The following is a 16,368-nucleotide window of genomic DNA, read 5'->3' as shown; positions in this document are numbered from 1 at the left end:
TCTGATTCTTATCAGGTTAGCACTCCATGAATGTATCCTTTGTAGAATGTATCCCAATGCATTTATTGGAAATACTCCAATTAAATGAGCTTGGGGCATCTCATTAACTCAGAAGCCTGGTCCAAGTAACCCTTTGTATTTTTGTGAGCCTATTGGGTTTTCATGGTTTGTTTGTTTGTTTGTTTATTTGGTATAGCGCAGAACCAAACCCGAAGGGGTAGCTGGGCGCAAACAGTACAAGATTGCTTAAGAACTTAGTTACAGGAGAAATACATGTTATGCAGTTCGCAATTAAATGAAGAAAAGTGCAGTTTATACAGTTCACGTTAGATCAACGAAATAAAGAAATGCGGAACTACGGTTCAGTCTAGTTGATCAGATGTCATTCAGCTGGTTGCAGGCATCTAGTGTCTATGTGGGAGGGGGAGGTCGAGCTAAGTGTCATTGGCACGGATCCAAGTGAGGACTTTTCGCCTGAAACTAGAGTAAGGTTGGTCCATTCTGAGATCCAAGGGGCGTTTGCTCCAAGTTTGCGCAGCTATGATTGGGAAACTAGAGCCGGCGGCTGTACTCTTTTTGAATCTAGGCACCACTAAGGTGAAGGCGTTGGTCAGTCTAGTGGGACGGTTAGAGGTTCTCTTGTGGATTCTGTTGGCCAGATAAGGGGGGGCAATGTTGTTGAGACATTTGGATGTGAGGGAGAGTATTTTGAGGGTGATCCTGTCTTTGATTTTTAGCCAATGGATATTTTTCCTAAAGGTGGAGATGTGGGCTCTGTTAGGAATATTTAAAGCTACTCTGATAGCGTTATTTTGGAGAGTTTGTAGTTTGTCAAGGATATACTTGTTAGAGCCTGCATAAAGGGCATTGCAGTAATCCAGCTTGGATATGATGAGAGCATTGGCTAATGTGATGCAGCTGGTCTCAGTTAGAAAAGGTCTGCATGCTCGGATCAATTTGCAAATATATGCCGTGGAGGATGCTAGCGAGTTCGTTTGCTTTTTGAAGGCGAGCGCTGAATCAAGATAGACCCAGAGGGTTTTGACTGCAGGCATCACTTTAATGACGTTATTGTCAATGTTGAATGAGGCATAGTTGGGGTCAAGTTTTTTGATAGCCAACGCTGAGCCAGTGATTAGTAGCTCCGTCTTGTCGTCGTTCAGGCAGAGGCCATGGGATGCCATCCAAGCCTGAATGAGGAGATATATCTTATTTACTAAGTCCGTGTCTTCCAAGAAGTTACCCGAAAGGGGGATTAGAATCTGAGTGTCATCTGCGTAATTAGTGTAGACAACACCCAGTCTGTCCAACTTATCAAACAGGGGCTTAGTAAAGATGTTATACATCGTCGGAGAAACACATGATCCTTGGGGAACACCGCATGAAACTTGTATGGGATCAGCGGCTGCTGAGGGTGAGAAGACTCTCATTGTCCGGTTTGCAAGGAAGGATTGTACCCAAGTTATGGCATCACTTGAGAAATGAGCGGCCGAGCTTAGGTGATTGCATAAGACTGCATGATCTACCAAGTCGAAGGCCGCGGATAGGTCAAGGAGGAGTAGCATCGCTGTTTTACCATTGTCCTTCAACTCGTCAATTTGGGTCTTGAGGTCAATCAGGGCTGTTTCAGTGCCATGAAGGGGACGGAAGCCAGATTGCCGTGATCCTAGTAAATTGTTAGTTTCTAAGTATTCCTGGATTTGCAGGTATGCTACTCTGTCTATGATTTTAAGTAAGAAAGGGACAGTAGTGATGGGTCTGTAGTTAGTTGGTATAGCAGGGTCAAGTGTTTGTTTTTTTAGCAAGGGAAGCACCCAGGATTGTTTGAGGTTGTTCGGTACTAGATTAGACTTAAAGGATGCATTAATGATTTTTGAAATGAAGGGTGCAAGGTCTCGAGCTGCATCTTTTATAATTTGGGCCGGACAGCTGTCACCTTTACAGTTGGAGGGTTTTAGAGATAGTATGATTTTTTCTGTCTCCAATGTGGATATCTTTCTGAAGCTAAATAGGTGGGGGGTGTTAGATTGGTTTGGGAGGAGCTGAGGTTGCAATATGGGTTCTGTTGGCAGGAGCAAGGAGGCTTTTTTGTTAGCAATTTTAGATTGGAGCGAGCTAATTTTATCCGTCAGGGCATTTTGTATATTAGTGCACCAGGACTTATTTTTGGGAATGTTGTCAGGTGGGGTTATGGGTGATTCCATTTCACGGAGGATGGAAAATAGCTCCTTGGTGTCTGATTTGGCTTTAGAGATTCTGTCATTGAAGGTATTTCTTTTAGTGTTTATGATTTCCTTTTTATACTGTTTGGCAAGGGTGGCTAATTTGGTTTTGTTCTCCTCGGTGGGTGAGTGTTGCCAGATAGACTGCAACTTTCTTTTTTGGATTCTAAGGTCTTTCAGGTGTGGCGTGAACCAGTTGTTAAGGTGACAGAGTTGTTTGCTTTTGCGCAGCTTGGTGGGGGCAATCGAGTCAAGTGCCTTGAACATAGAGCTGTTGTAAGCTTCTACAAGCGACGTAGGGTCTGTAATGTTGTCTAAGTTATTAAGAGTAGGGAGAAGGTAGGGTAGGAGTTGTTCTGATGTGATGTCTTTTTTACTTCTGGTGGGAAGTGGCGGGGCCATGAGTATAGGTTTGGGCCGGATAAGGTCTAGTGAGGCATTGAATACAATTAAGTGGTGGTCAGTCCAGGATTGTGGTATTATGTTGGTAATACTGATGTTACAGTTTCGATCAGCAACCCAGTCTAAGGTTCTGCCTTTGGCATGAGTAGGAGAGGAGACTTTTTGAGATAGGGCGTAGTCATTCAGGAGTGAGGCGACAGATAGGGCATGTTTGTCGTTGCTGTCATTAAAGCCCAGGTTAAAGGCTCCCAGTAATAGTATTTGAGCGTGGTCTTTAGTATTGTTGGTTATAATGCTGGTTATGTCGTCTTCAAAGGTTCCCAGTGGTCCAGGTGGTCTGTAGATAACATGCAAGGTGAGAGTCCGGTTACAAGAGAGGTGCAATTTGGCAGTAAGGAGTTCACAAGATGAGAATATCAGGGTAGTAGCTAGTTTGATAGGTAAGGTAGCTTTGTGAATGATGGCTAGGCCGCCACCTTTAGTGTTAGGTCTATCGACTCTTAGTAGTTGGTAGCCGTCAGGTATAGCTAGCATGATGGCAGGGCCAGCTGCATCATGGAGCCATGTTTCGGTTATGACTAATAGGTCTAAGTTTTCATTGGTTAAGGTGTCCGAGATCTCGGTAGCATGGGCGACCATGGATCTTGCATTAATGAGAGATCCAATTATTGATAGGGTACTATTTGGTTGAGTCGAGGAGGGTTGTTTATTTTTGGTAGGGGCATCTCTTTGTATCAGTGGCTGATTAGTAGTTGTAGGAGCAGGGCGAGGGGTGGTGGGTTTGGGGTATTGCGAACGTTTGTTTGCTAGATCGATATAGCCTCTGTGATTGTGGTAGAAAGATGGTTCATGAAGACAGGACAGTCTTGCCCTCAGTCTCATGTTTCTGTCCTTAGCAGGGTGTGAGTCCGCAGTTGCAAATGCCATGGTGGTAAGGAGGCTCAAAGCAATGTGTAAAGATTGGTAATAGGTGATTTTCATTCTGGAGGTGGGCAGGGATGCGAGGGTAGGCAAGTTCAGGTTCAAGCTATGGGCGTGGACTAGGTTACATGCAAAGGTGTGTAGTTAGTGGTTCGGTGCCAGAGAGGTCTGAGCAGTCTGTAAAGAGACCTGTATATTGGCTGTTAGGTGATCTAGGCGAGAACCAGGCTAGGTTCTATGTGGGCAAAGCAGTGGCAAACTAGGCAAGTGTAGAAGACTAGCTAGGTAGTGTGTCACCTAAGTATGTCAGGGCAACTCGAAGCACATTGAGGTATATAAAGTGGCTAGGGCAGTGTTATACCTAATGACAACCATGGGGCAGGGGCACAGGTCGGGGCGCAAATCTGGTGAAGTACTATCTGCAACAGCACAGAATAAGGCACAGGTCAATTGTGGTCGATTGGCGACCATAAGGCACAACACAAATTAAGGCACAAATCAGGTAGAGTCTGATGGCAACCATAGGGCACAGCACAGATTAAGGCACAGGTCAATTGTGGTCGATTGGCGACCATAAGGCACAACACAAATTAAGGCACAAATCAGGTAGAGTCTGATGGCAACCATAGGGCACAGCACAGATTAAGGCACAGATTAAGGCACAGGTCAATTGTGGTCGATTGGCGATCATAGGGCACAACACAAATTAAGGCTCAAATCAGGTAGAGTCTGATGGCAACCATACGGCACAGCACAGATTAAGGCACAGGTCAATTGTGGTCGATTGGCGACCATAAGGCACAACACAAATTAAGGCACAAATCAGGTAGAGTCTGATGGCAACCATAGGGCACAGCACAGATTAAGGCACAGGTCAATTGTGGTCGATTGGCGATCATAGGGCACAACACAAATTAAGGCACACATCAGGTAGAGTCTTATGGCAACCATAGGGCACAGCACAGATTAAGGCACAGGTCAATTGTGGTCGATTGGCGACCATAAGGCACAACACAAATTAAAGGCACAAATCAGGTAGAGTCTGATGGCAACCATAGGGCACAGCACAGATTAAGGCACAGGTCAATTGTGGTCGATTGGCGATCATAGGGCACAACACAAATTAAGGCACAAATTGGGTAAGGTCTGATGTCAGGTTAGCCTTGTGCAATAGATCTGCAGGGTCAAGTGAAAGGGTTAAGCAGCCCAGCTATCGAAGTACAGCAGGGGTTGCATAGGGGCCTTTGTTAGAGAGTGCCGAGTAAGTCTAAGGCGTGCAGTTTTCAGGGTTCCAGCTAGAGGTGCCGGAAAGGGGCCCTCAGGCTTACCGTGGTTGTGTGGGTCCGTCCTTGCAGAGGGCAGGGTTCTTTGCAGGATATCTTCGGGAGGGAGGGACAAAGGGGTAGGCCGCGCCGCGCCTCCGATGCGCCGAACAGGGCGCAAAACAGGGCCTTTGTATGGCCTTCGGATGCGCCGGCGTCTCCGCCTGCCGGCGGATGTGCAATTCAAATATTGCCGCGGTTAGCGAGGCTCAGCCTCGTTATGGCGCCGTGATGCGCCCGGCATGCCTAGGTCAGGCACAGTGAAGGGACAAGGTCAGGCGAGCCCTGCACCTTGTGCCTTCGTGGATCGTAGGCGGCAGTGGTGTCTGCGATGTGGCTTCTGCGGGGGGGGGGGGCTCCTGCCCTCTACCCTTGCCGTGGGGGTGCTGGTAAAAGACAATAAATCTTCCACTCCAAAGGAACAAAATAATTCACATGGGACACTTAAATCAACCCACCACCAGCAAGGCTGAGTTTGTTTGTTTGTTTATTATTTGTAATGCGCCAGAATACCCTAGGGTCACAGGGCGCAGCAGTTAAAAGAATTTGCAAAACTTAGTTACAGCAATAACGATATATACATACACAAGATCAACGTAATAAGACAGGATTATAAAACATATATACAGGTTAACACAGGTGAATACAATATGTACAGAAGGCAAGAGTATGCAGGATTTAGGGACTCAGTATGTTAGAGAGCTTACGTCTTCAACCATAGGATAATCTTGGATCGGAAGTTTTGGTAAGGTAAGTCCATTCTGAGAGTTGGTGGTAGGGAGTTCCACAATAGTTCCACAATTTAGCTGCTTTCACTGGGAAGCTGTTGCCCCCTATGGTGGAGCGTTTGTAGTTAGGGACAGAGAGGCAGTCTCTATATGCTGTTCTTGTAGGTCTCAGGGAGGTCTGTCTCTGAAATCTATCGATCGGGTAAATGGGAGCAGCGTTATTGAGGGCCTTGTAGGTAAGTGAAGCAGTTTTCAAGAGAATTTTGTCTTTAATAGGGAACCATTTGTTCTGTTGGCTGTATACTGAAATATGATCTCTTCTGGAGATGCCCAAGGCCGCTCTAAGAGCGTTATTCTGGAGAGTTTGTAATTTGCTAGTGGTTCTTTGGAGGATCCAAGATAGAGAGCGTTGCAGTAGTCCAGACGGGACAATATAAGGGCTCTAGCAAGGGTCAAGCAACTAGTGTCCGATAGAAAGGGTTTGGCTGCGCGTATCAATTTGTACGTGTAGGCCGTGGAAGAAGCTAGCGAGTTCACCTGTCTATTGAATGTGAAGTTGGAGTCCAAATAGAATCCCAATGTTTTAACTTCATGATCCACCCTGATACTGTTACCATCAATCATGAAAGATGACTAGGCAGGGCTTAATTTCTGTAGGCTGGCAGTAGTACCCAAGGTGATGAGTTCAGTTTTATCATCATTCAGGCATAGTCAATGTGTGGCCATCCATGCCTGGATGATGATGTACACTCTATTCACCAAGGCCAAATCCTTTCCATAATCTTCAGAAAGCGTAAGGAGGATCTGGGTATCATCTGCATAGTTAGTGTAGGTGATACCGAGATGATCCAGACCATCGAAAAAGGGCTTGGTAAATATATTGTACAGTGTGGGGGAGACACAGGATCCCTGTGGTATGCCGCAGGTGAGAGGTATGGGGTCTGCTGCATCTGTAGGCGAAAAGACCCTCATGGTTCTGCCGTTAAGGAATGATCCAATCCATGTAATGGCCTTGGCGGAAAAGTAAGCTGTTGTGTGTAGGTGTGTGCACAGGACAGAGTAGTCAACCAGGTCGAATGCTGCAGAGAGGTCGAGGAGGCAGCTTGGCCATTATCTCTGAGCATGTCAATCTGTGTTTTAAGGTCAATAAGAGCCATCTCAGTCCCATGTTGAGGACGGAAGCCTGACTGTCTGGCTCCTAGTAGGTGATGTTCTTCCAAGTGCTTCTGTATTTGTACATAAGCGACCTTGTCCAAAATTTTTAGACGGAATGGTACAGTCGTTATGGGTCTATAGTTTGTGGTAATGGCTGTGTCATGTGTGTTTTTTTTTAGAAGAGGTAGTACCCAGGATTGTTTTAGATTAATGGGGATGGAGCCGGTAGAAAAGGAGGCGTTGATTGACCTCGTGATGAAGGGGGAGAGGTCGCGGGCAGCATCTTTAATGAGTTGTGCCGGGCACAAGTCTCCGTGACAGTTGGATCGTTTCAAAGACAGGATGATTTTTTCAACTTCGAGTATGGTCACTTTGGAGAAATTGAAGCTGGTGGTTTCCTTTAAGTTCGGCTTTTCAGGTGGTTTGGACAGGTGGGGGTTGTTCAAGGCGGCTTTTTTGCAGGAGATTTTGTTTTGTAGTGTAGCTATCTTGTTAGCTAGGGCATTTTGGATTTCTGAACACCAAATCTTATCTTTAATGCAGGTATCTAGTGGTGCTATAGGGGTTTCTACTTCTTTAAGGATGGAGAATAATTCCTTCATGTTTGATTTGGCCTGGGAAATACAGGAATCGAAGGAAGTGCGTTTTTGCAAGGAAGATTTCATTTTTGTACAGGGCCGCTAGTTTATTGAGTTTGATTTTATTGGCTACTGATGGGGCTTTTTTCCAAGTAGCCTCACAGTTTCTTTTTTGCTGTCTTAAGTTTTTAAGGAATGGTGTATACCATTTGTTCAGGTGCATTTTGGATCCAGTGAGGTAGACATCATTTTATTGTATTCCTCGACCAAAGTCTCAGGATCCAAGTTGTCAGGAAGTGTGTTGAGTGTGGGGAGTAAGTTCGGGATGAGTCGCTCCACAGTGATACTCTTTTTGTTTCTCGTGAGAGTTGGTGGTGCCCTACTGGTCGGCAAGGGTGGAGGTCTAGTGGTGGAGAGCGAGAACGATACCAGGTGGTGGTCAGTCCAGGCAAGTGGAGAAATGTCAGTAATGTTAGCTTGACAGTTGTAGTCAGCTACCCAATCGAGTATTCTACCTTTGGCGTGGGTGGGTTCCATACTTCTTTGGGTAAACCCTAATTCTGTAAGAGTATTGAGCGTAGTAATGGCAAGTTGGTCTTCCGGGTCATTGAAACCCATGTTAAAGTCTCCAAGGGTGAGTACCTGAGTGGAGTTTTTAAGGTTTGTGGATAAGATGGTATTAATGTCCTCATCAAAAGTGCCTATTGGGCCTGGAGGGCGATAGATCACATGTATGTTGAGAGTTTGGGCATTATTGAGGGGAACTTTGACTGAGAGTAGTTTGCAGGAGGGGACATTAATGGTGGTAGCTAATCTCATAGTAAGACTACATTTGTGGATAATGTCCACACCTCCTCTTCTAGAGTTGGGTCGGTCTTGTCTCAGGATAGAATGATTTTCTGGGACTGCAAGCATGCACATAGGGCCCGCTGCTGGATGAAGCCATGTCTCTGTGATAGCAAGGAGGTCAAGGTCTTCTTGAAGAATCAGGTCTGCAATTTCAGTTGCATGAGCTACTAACGATCTTGCATTAATCAGGGCTCCCTTGATTTGGGGGCACACTGTGGTTGTGGCAGTTATAATGGGAGGGAATTCCTGTGTTATTTTGGTACTGCTCTGATTAGTGGGACTGTGTGGGGGTTTAGGGTGGGAGTTATTAGGTGAACTAGGTTTAGGGGTATTTAGGTTAACAGTCGTTGATCTTAGTCTTTGTGCAGTAGACAAGGAACGGGCGAGTGGCTCATAGATTTTAGCTAGTCTAGCTCCGAGTCTTAAGTTCCTGTCTATGGTGGAGCAGGGGGAACTAGTAGGCAGCACTAGGTGTGGGTCATATATGACTAGAGGTGAGCTAGTAGTATATTTAATGTTAGGTATGGTCGCATACATAGTGATTGGATGGTGAGGTGGCATACTGAACAGTACTATATTGTTTATAAGGAGCAGGAAGCAGGCAGGCACGCTGATGCACAGAGGAGACATGCTAAGTGGTTGTAGCAAATGTATTCATAAAGGATAGATAATCTGGTGCTTAGGAGAGATACTTGGAGCAAGCAGATGCAAGATTAAGCTCTCAGACTGTGCAGTGGCGAGGCAGAGGATGTAGCGGAGGGAGAGATACTGGCCTCAGTCAGGTGAATGGGGGAGTATAGATTCTGTCTTAATGCCCTTGTGGCATGTGGCACGTGCACATATAATGGCACAGCATCAGTGGGCACTATAAGGGAGCTAACCTTTATACAAGGGTGGTACAAGGAGATAGTCTAGGAACATGTGGCTAGCAAGCAATAGTGGACCTCTGGGGCAGAATAGGCATACATCATGAGCAACCAAAAATCAAGAAAGCAATAGGACAGTGTGTCATGCACAATATCTAGAATCTGGACTAAGTTGAGATGGGATAATAGCAACTAGAGTCTGGGTGGGCACAGAGGGCGGAGAAGTAGTGCAAGTCAACACAGGTAACGTGTGTAGTAACGCAAACAATTAAAGTGCGGGCAGTTAAGATAAATAGAGCAGGTCGTACAGGCACTAGACAGGTCAGACATAGGCAATGATGAGAGAATGGCAGTCTTAAATCAATGGGAGGGGAGCTGAGGAGGCATGCAGTAGTGGCAGATAGATTAGAGAGTAGACATCAACGTGTAGCATACATTTGCAATTACAAGTGCATTAGTAATCATTACCATTGCAGGCGCGGGCAGTGTTTAGAGGCTTAAAACTATGCAGACGTGCATGTGAGAGTGCGCAGAGTACAATTGTTGACTGATGGTGATGGTACAGTTCGGGTGCCGTGGGCGCACTGTAGTAGGCAGGGATGGCAGATTAGTAACGAAGGTAGTGCAGGAGGCTGTGTGTACGTGGGTTAACCACTAAAGATACAGCAATGAGTTTAGTGCGGGCGGCGTTTCAGAGGGTCATGGTTCGGGAATCTCACTGTTGTGTGCTGAGACAGGACAACGGGCACACTCGAGCATGGCCAAGCTCAGTCAGCTCAGTCAGTGACCAGCCTTGTCGAGTGCCTTAGCAAGGGCCGGCGTTCGCCAGCCGGCGAATCCAATAGGAAGATGAAGGAGGAGGCAGCCAATCAGGGTGTCTCACAGTGAAGCTGTCTACAGGCAGATGATGGTTAGAGGGAGCCCTGTTACGGCAGCCATCTTAGAAGGAGCACAACAAAGGGCTTACGGATGTAGTGAGCCGAATTAAGGTCAAATTCAGGGAATTTCAAAAAAGTTGAATCTAGTAGGCATCACGATTGCGTATTAACATAGGGCAATGCTAAAGAGCCTATATAGGCATCGAGTGCAGCGCTTCCGTTGGAGGCTGTGAGGCGCTGCGATTATGCGGTGCAGGCTTACCTCAGCCTCCAGGCCAGGTAAGGAAAGTGGTTGCAGCTCCAGGGGAACGGCGAGCGTGCCCAAGAGCTCCTGCTCTGGCTGACTGAAGTAAGGGCGGCATAGGAAATCGTGAATAATAGGAACACGTTTTTCTGGCATACAAAATTATTTAACTCTTTGTTGAAGCAGTCGCTTTGTTTCCACAGTTATTTCCCATAAGTCGTCATGACCTGGAGCTTACACCACCATAAATGAAGTGACGTTGCTCCGAATAGCGAGTTCAGCGTACGGACAAATCGGGTTTACAGACTCATTCCACATAATTATTATGGACAGGCAACCGCTCACCAGCAGTTGCATTTGCTGTCCGAAGAAGCCCTCACTCGGCATTTGAAAACCATGGCAGACACAGTATGGCATGATATACGAGACACACGAGCGTATGGACTGTGGAGACGGAGGCAAGCTTCCTTCCCTGAATGTGGCTCGTACGGGTTCTGGTGGTAGGTCACACTGGTTACAAACCCTATTGTCAGGTTAGCGAGAAAACAGCAAAACAAACATTGGTTAAGCTGTCTCAAAACACCATATGATTTTGTGTGCATGAAAGGCTTATTAACTTCTAATGTATTGATGGAGTGTAGGCCATTCTTATCAAATATATTTTACAATTACTTCACTCCTTTGTATTAAACACTGCCAATAAAATAGAAATATTTTATACTTTGTTGCTTAATTTTGAACACATACCAACATTGGGATTTATAATATTGCAGGTAAATATGTAGGATGGTGGTGTTTTCAACATTAATAATGTTATCCTGGTTATAAAAACTAGCACTGGTTTTCTTTGACACCACTTTAAATGACTGCTGACACTTTTACTTTACTAATGTTTTCAGCACTTCTAGTTGTTCATTTTATCAGTAACATTTTTTTCCTGGTGTATGGCAAACTCTGTGTCATTTGTCAGGTGTGATCTCCATTGTCCCTACCTACCTCTTACGGGTGCACCTTTTATATGGTAACTGGTGAAAAGCATTAATGAATGAGTGATGCATTATTTCTGTGTCTCTTCAATTTAAAACAAGACAGCCTCTATGCCTTATGTTAGGTGCTGCCCATTAGATGAGGCAGCCCCTATCTGCTTGCTGTTTTGGAGCAATATTTCTCCATACAACTGAATTGTTGTTCATCCCACTTGAAGAAAGCAGTGCAGATTTTCATCATCTCATTGTTTAGGTCATTGCTTTTGGGTTCCATTTATCTTCACACAGAACTCACTATTTCAACCTACACTTTGGAATACCCAAGGTTATTAGACGTTACCTTTTTACATGTAGCAAGCTTAACTCTTTAAAGAAAAATGGATATAACACATACATACACATATGTATAGCTTGGCAACGCTATCAATAGACTATGATATATTGACCTGAATAAATATACACACACACACACACGCACACACAACACTAAACATATTTATTTTTTACAACTAATTGTAATACAGTTGACGTAGCTTTTTGAGAAATTGTACATAAACAATATTTGCACTTTTAGGCAAAATAAAATCATACCGGTTCTCACTGATTTGCGAGACCAAGCCTGCTCTGATCATGGCTCACATCCCACTCAGGAAGAACAAATGCAATATTGCACAGACTATAAAATACAAGCTATGCCTCAAAATATATTTGTTTAACTTGTGTTTTCTTTTCCTTTTTAGTTCCATTTGGGTTTTCATATATATCGTTTCTAAGATATGGATTTGAAGGACTAATGCAGGTTCAATTTACCGGGCTCACTTATGAAATGGCTTTTAGAAATCTAACCATTAAAATTCCTGGAAAACTTGTGAGTATTACTCTCATAGAGATGTGGTTACAGACATTCAAAGATGAATTACAGTTCAGCATTAGTGATGGATAGCGTGTGCTATCTGAAGTTGCAACATCTATTTTTATTTTGAAGTTACCATTTAGTAAGGATTGGAATTTTTGTATATGTACACGACATTGTTCTCAGTATAATTCGGATGTATAGCACAACATTGAAAACATTGAAAACATTTAGCAAGAGAACCAGTACTCTTAAAATGTTGGTCAGAAGGCTGGCTTATAAAATGAAACATTCAGACATTTGAAACGGTATTGTTTTTTTGTTTTTTTTAAAAAGGCAGACTGTTTGCAGAGATTTCTGTATAACATGTTTGGGCCATATTAAAGAACAGGTTGTTTTTAGGTATCTCTCACACTATCGTATTAAACAGACCTTTCTCAAATCTCCTCTTTTCTAACCAGTTATGTTTTAACCTGTTCATGTCAAAATGACGACTTTGTAATTTTCACAAATTGTTTTAAATTAGTGTTTTTTTGATGACTTTTCCCAATGAGTTTTCTTTTTTGTTTGCTCATCCATTCTACTTCTCTTTGCCCCTCCCTTTCCCTGTTTTCTTTTTTTTTTAGAATTAGTTTTACAAAACAGTTGTTTAATGCCATTTGCTTTCAGTTGTTTATGTATGGGCATAAAGCAATTGGTCAAAAAAGAATGTGCCTTATTTTTTTGTCATTGTGACACCGCTTTGACTATTGTTCTTTCATCTTATGCCAACTTCTGTAATAAAAAAGGGAGATCATCTTTTCATTTGACTGGCAAGCAATACGCAAGCCTTACTAGGCAAGGGGAAAGTAGAGTGAAGTGATGAAAGGGTTCTATCAATTGTATTGAATGTGTAGCGTAGAAGAGCATAGCTAACTGTGTGTGTTCCCTTATCTGTTCACAGATCATTAAAACAATGGAACTGGATGCAACGCCTCTGTATGCATGTTACCTCATTCTGATGGCCATCGCTGCCGGTTTTCTGCTTCTGTACTACCTAGCTTTGAGGTTCATTAAACAGAAATCAAGTCAAGACTGGTAATTTCTATGAAGCAGTTCCATTACACGAGGCAAAGGACACTGATCAACAAGACTCAATGCATGTCTTTCTGGCCTCCGGTCTCTACATCGGCCTACGGATCCAGAAAAAACATTTGATTGCCTCCCCTACGTGGCCTTTACATTAGAGAACTACTCACATGGATCTGGAAAATTGAAAGTTCAGAAAGGGAAGAACATGGGACAAATGTTCCCTACGTGTTGAAAAACATCAGCAAATGTCCCAGTTAGCACTGATCGCACGTGACTCCTCGACAGTGTGGAAATTCCTTTCTCAGATAATTCCCCAAATCACTCCGAATGGATAGCTGTTTGATAAATGACTTAAATAATTATCTTTGGCTGTCTGCGAATGTTGATATAGTAAATCATTCTGCTCTTAAATATGCCCACTTGAACAGGTGCATTGTGCATCAAGCACAAAGTTACTCTTCATTTACTACAATAATAAATCCATTGAAAATGAGAGAGCAATGGTGGGAAACCTCAAAGCAATTGTGAGTTGTGGGTGCAGTAGTTTCTTATGCGGCTCAGAACAAGTGACTTGTTTTCTTCATTGTGTGCTTTCCCACATCAAAGCGATGATAAAAAAATGTTTTTTACAAAGCAGTACTATATGAGGAAGGATATCTCAGGGAACATGTTGTGGAAGCAAAACAATGCAGTGCAACACAGGTTTGAATCCCCATCCCGCGATTAGAAACCACTCATTGGTATTAATTGCATTATCAAAAAACAAATACTATACTGTATTTAACCTCTGATCCTTTTATTGACTATTTTGGAAACAAAATAAGTCTTTTTTTTGTTTAAATCATTAACAAAAATGTTCATCTGCCTCGTGTCAGAATGACACATTGTTATGCCTGCATTACACCCTCAATTGTTTTTCTGTTCTGAAACGTGGGTGAGATGAAAGAATCTTTAAATAGTTAAGCAAAGATTTGCACATTTAAGGCAGTGAGCCAAAATAATATGCAATGGTACTAGTTATGTAAACTGTTTATAACTTAATATTGTAACAAAATGTGATAAATGAGCCCCCTCATTACTGGACTGTTTTAAAGCACAGCATTTGTATAACTGTGTATATTGTAAAGGCACTTTAAGCAAAGGGTACTTGAATACAAATTAAATGTTTGCATATTTAAAATGTCAATATCCGTCTGTTAACGATATAGTATTATTTCTAAAAGAAAGCATCGCTCCAATTGTGGAGTGGAATTATGAATCCTGGATGTCTAGGAAGTAACGTGGACCAAAAAACATATTTTACCGTGGTTCCAATGGACCTCTGCACTGTATTAAACACTCTCGCTAATGGCATTCAATTTATTTATTCACTTGTTTATTTACTTGTATGAAACTGGGTGCTCAAAGTGGTCAGAGCAATATCTAACACAGGAATATGATTCACTCCTTGCTTCACAAGCAATGTTATGTGATGTCAACAAAGCTTAGTACAGTGCAGCTATTACCCGAGGGTATCATGGCGCTGTAACGGAACACCATGCGAGTCGATGAAAGAGAGGGCAAGTGAATGAGAGTTTGAGAACCACATCAATTCATACAGGTAAAGGGAGGTTTTTAGAGCCTTGCAGAATTTAGAATGGTCATCAATGAGCCTACGGGCCAAAGGCAAGGAGCCTAGGCCCTGCCACAGAGAACGCCTAGCCTCCAACCGTGATTTTCTTTGTCCGAGGTATGAGAAGAAGGTGATGGCAAGTAGAGCCCACAGCCCTGCCAGGAACATATTGAATAAGCTTCTCACGCAGATACAAGGCCCCATGGCCATGTAATGCCCGACAAATGTGACATAGAGCCTTAAACTTCACCCTGCCTTCTGCAGGAAGCCAGTGGAATCTATTCCAAACTGGGGAAGCATGTGCACATTTGGGGAGGCCTACTACCAACCGAGCCATCTTATTTTGGACGACCTGTAGTCTCTGAAGATGGTATTTAGGCTGATCTAGCAGTGTTGCATTACAATAGTCCAAATTGTCCATTACTGCACAAGCAATCACCAGGCCCTTGGTATCAGCAGGGATGAATGGCATCAGTTTCTTTAAGTTTAAATTCTGTTTATTGTTTTTTCAACAATCTACATACACACAGTGTCGATATCATGAGAAGAGAGCAGAATAATTCAAAACCAAGAGAGAATAAGATACAAGAATGCCTAATAGCATAAGTGAGGCTTTGAGGCACCCCTCTTCTTTTCATGGAGGTATACACATTCCATTCATGCAATGACCCTTCCACTAGAAATACCAAATCTTATCCCACTATAATAATAATTGTAGACAAGGTTCTCATCTTAAAGTAGCCGGAGATGCATCAGCCACTACTCTATAGATCTGGAGAAATGGTGGCAGAAATCTTAATCCCCAGATTCTTTACTGATTTGACAGGAGAAGGGAGACTACCAGGAGATGGAGGTCTAAAATCAGTGGTCCATAGGGACCTGGCAGATGAAGGGCCGACCACCAGCACCTCTGTCTTATCTCCATTAAGTTTGAGCCAGTTTTGGTGATGCTGCTTCCTTTAGATTAGGATCGACTCGAAGGATAAATTGGGTGTCCTCAAAATATGCATAAAACTGTTAAAAGAGCATGGGTTAGATGGCAGATCCCTGAGGGAGCCCACAGTCCAGGACTGAGGTACCGGATCTGAAGTGACAATGTTTGGGAGCAATCAGATACAAAGGATTGAAACTACTCTAGAGTTGTGCCAGTGATTCCAACCTACACAAGGCGATGACACAGGCTAGTATGATCAATAGTGTCAAACACTGCATAGTGATCTAAAATGATCAGGAAACCCACCCAATCTTGATCCCTTATTCTAGCCAAATCATCCATCACTGATACCAATACAACTTCCGTGACCATCACGGGACAAAAGCCTGATTGGTGAGGTTGTAAGATTGAAGCTTCCTCAAGAAAGGTATGTAACTGCGGTGTCACGTCAGCCTCCATAACATTCATAAGAAATGTGACGAGGGAGATGGGTCAGAAGTTGGCTGGGAGCATGGGATCAAGGGTTGGTTTTGTAAGGATACGGCCGTATCCTGCATCCTAATGGAATCTGGAGTGAGTGTCATGATTGACAATGGAATGTTACTGGTTAGAATGTTTATGTGTGACTGGTGTTCTCTTGAGGGAGTTGAGAGATGTAGCCTAAGAGAGAGGATTCCGGTGCTTGTCTGTGAGATCTGGACTTTACCATCTGATGAATAATGACTCTAGAAATTGGATGTTATGCTT

General features: G+C 43.5%; 1 protein-coding gene across 1 annotated transcript in view; it reads left to right on the top strand.

Annotated features, from left to right (window-relative positions):
* The window catches only part of ABCG8 (ATP binding cassette subfamily G member 8), a 288,385-nt gene extending 274,084 nt beyond the window's left edge, over positions 1-14,301 (top strand). The window contains exons 11-12 of the mRNA XM_069608460.1: positions 11,892-12,019; positions 12,948-14,301. Coding sequence (XP_069464561.1) covers positions 11,892-12,019; positions 12,948-13,085 — 266 coding nt within the window. The 3' untranslated portion in view covers positions 13,086-14,301. The remainder of the gene's footprint in view (positions 1-11,891; positions 12,020-12,947) is intronic.
* Positions 14,302-16,368: the final 2,067 nt, after the last annotated feature.

This window comes from Ambystoma mexicanum, chromosome 4q, assembly GCF_040938575.1.
Source record: "Ambystoma mexicanum isolate Mex_15411 chromosome 4q, UKY_AmexF1_1, whole genome shotgun sequence".
In the NCBI taxonomy this organism is placed as follows: domain Eukaryota; kingdom Metazoa; phylum Chordata; class Amphibia; order Caudata; family Ambystomatidae; genus Ambystoma; species Ambystoma mexicanum.
The sequence above is the reverse complement of the archived record's forward strand: the minus strand, read 5'-3'. Positions and strand labels throughout refer to the sequence as shown.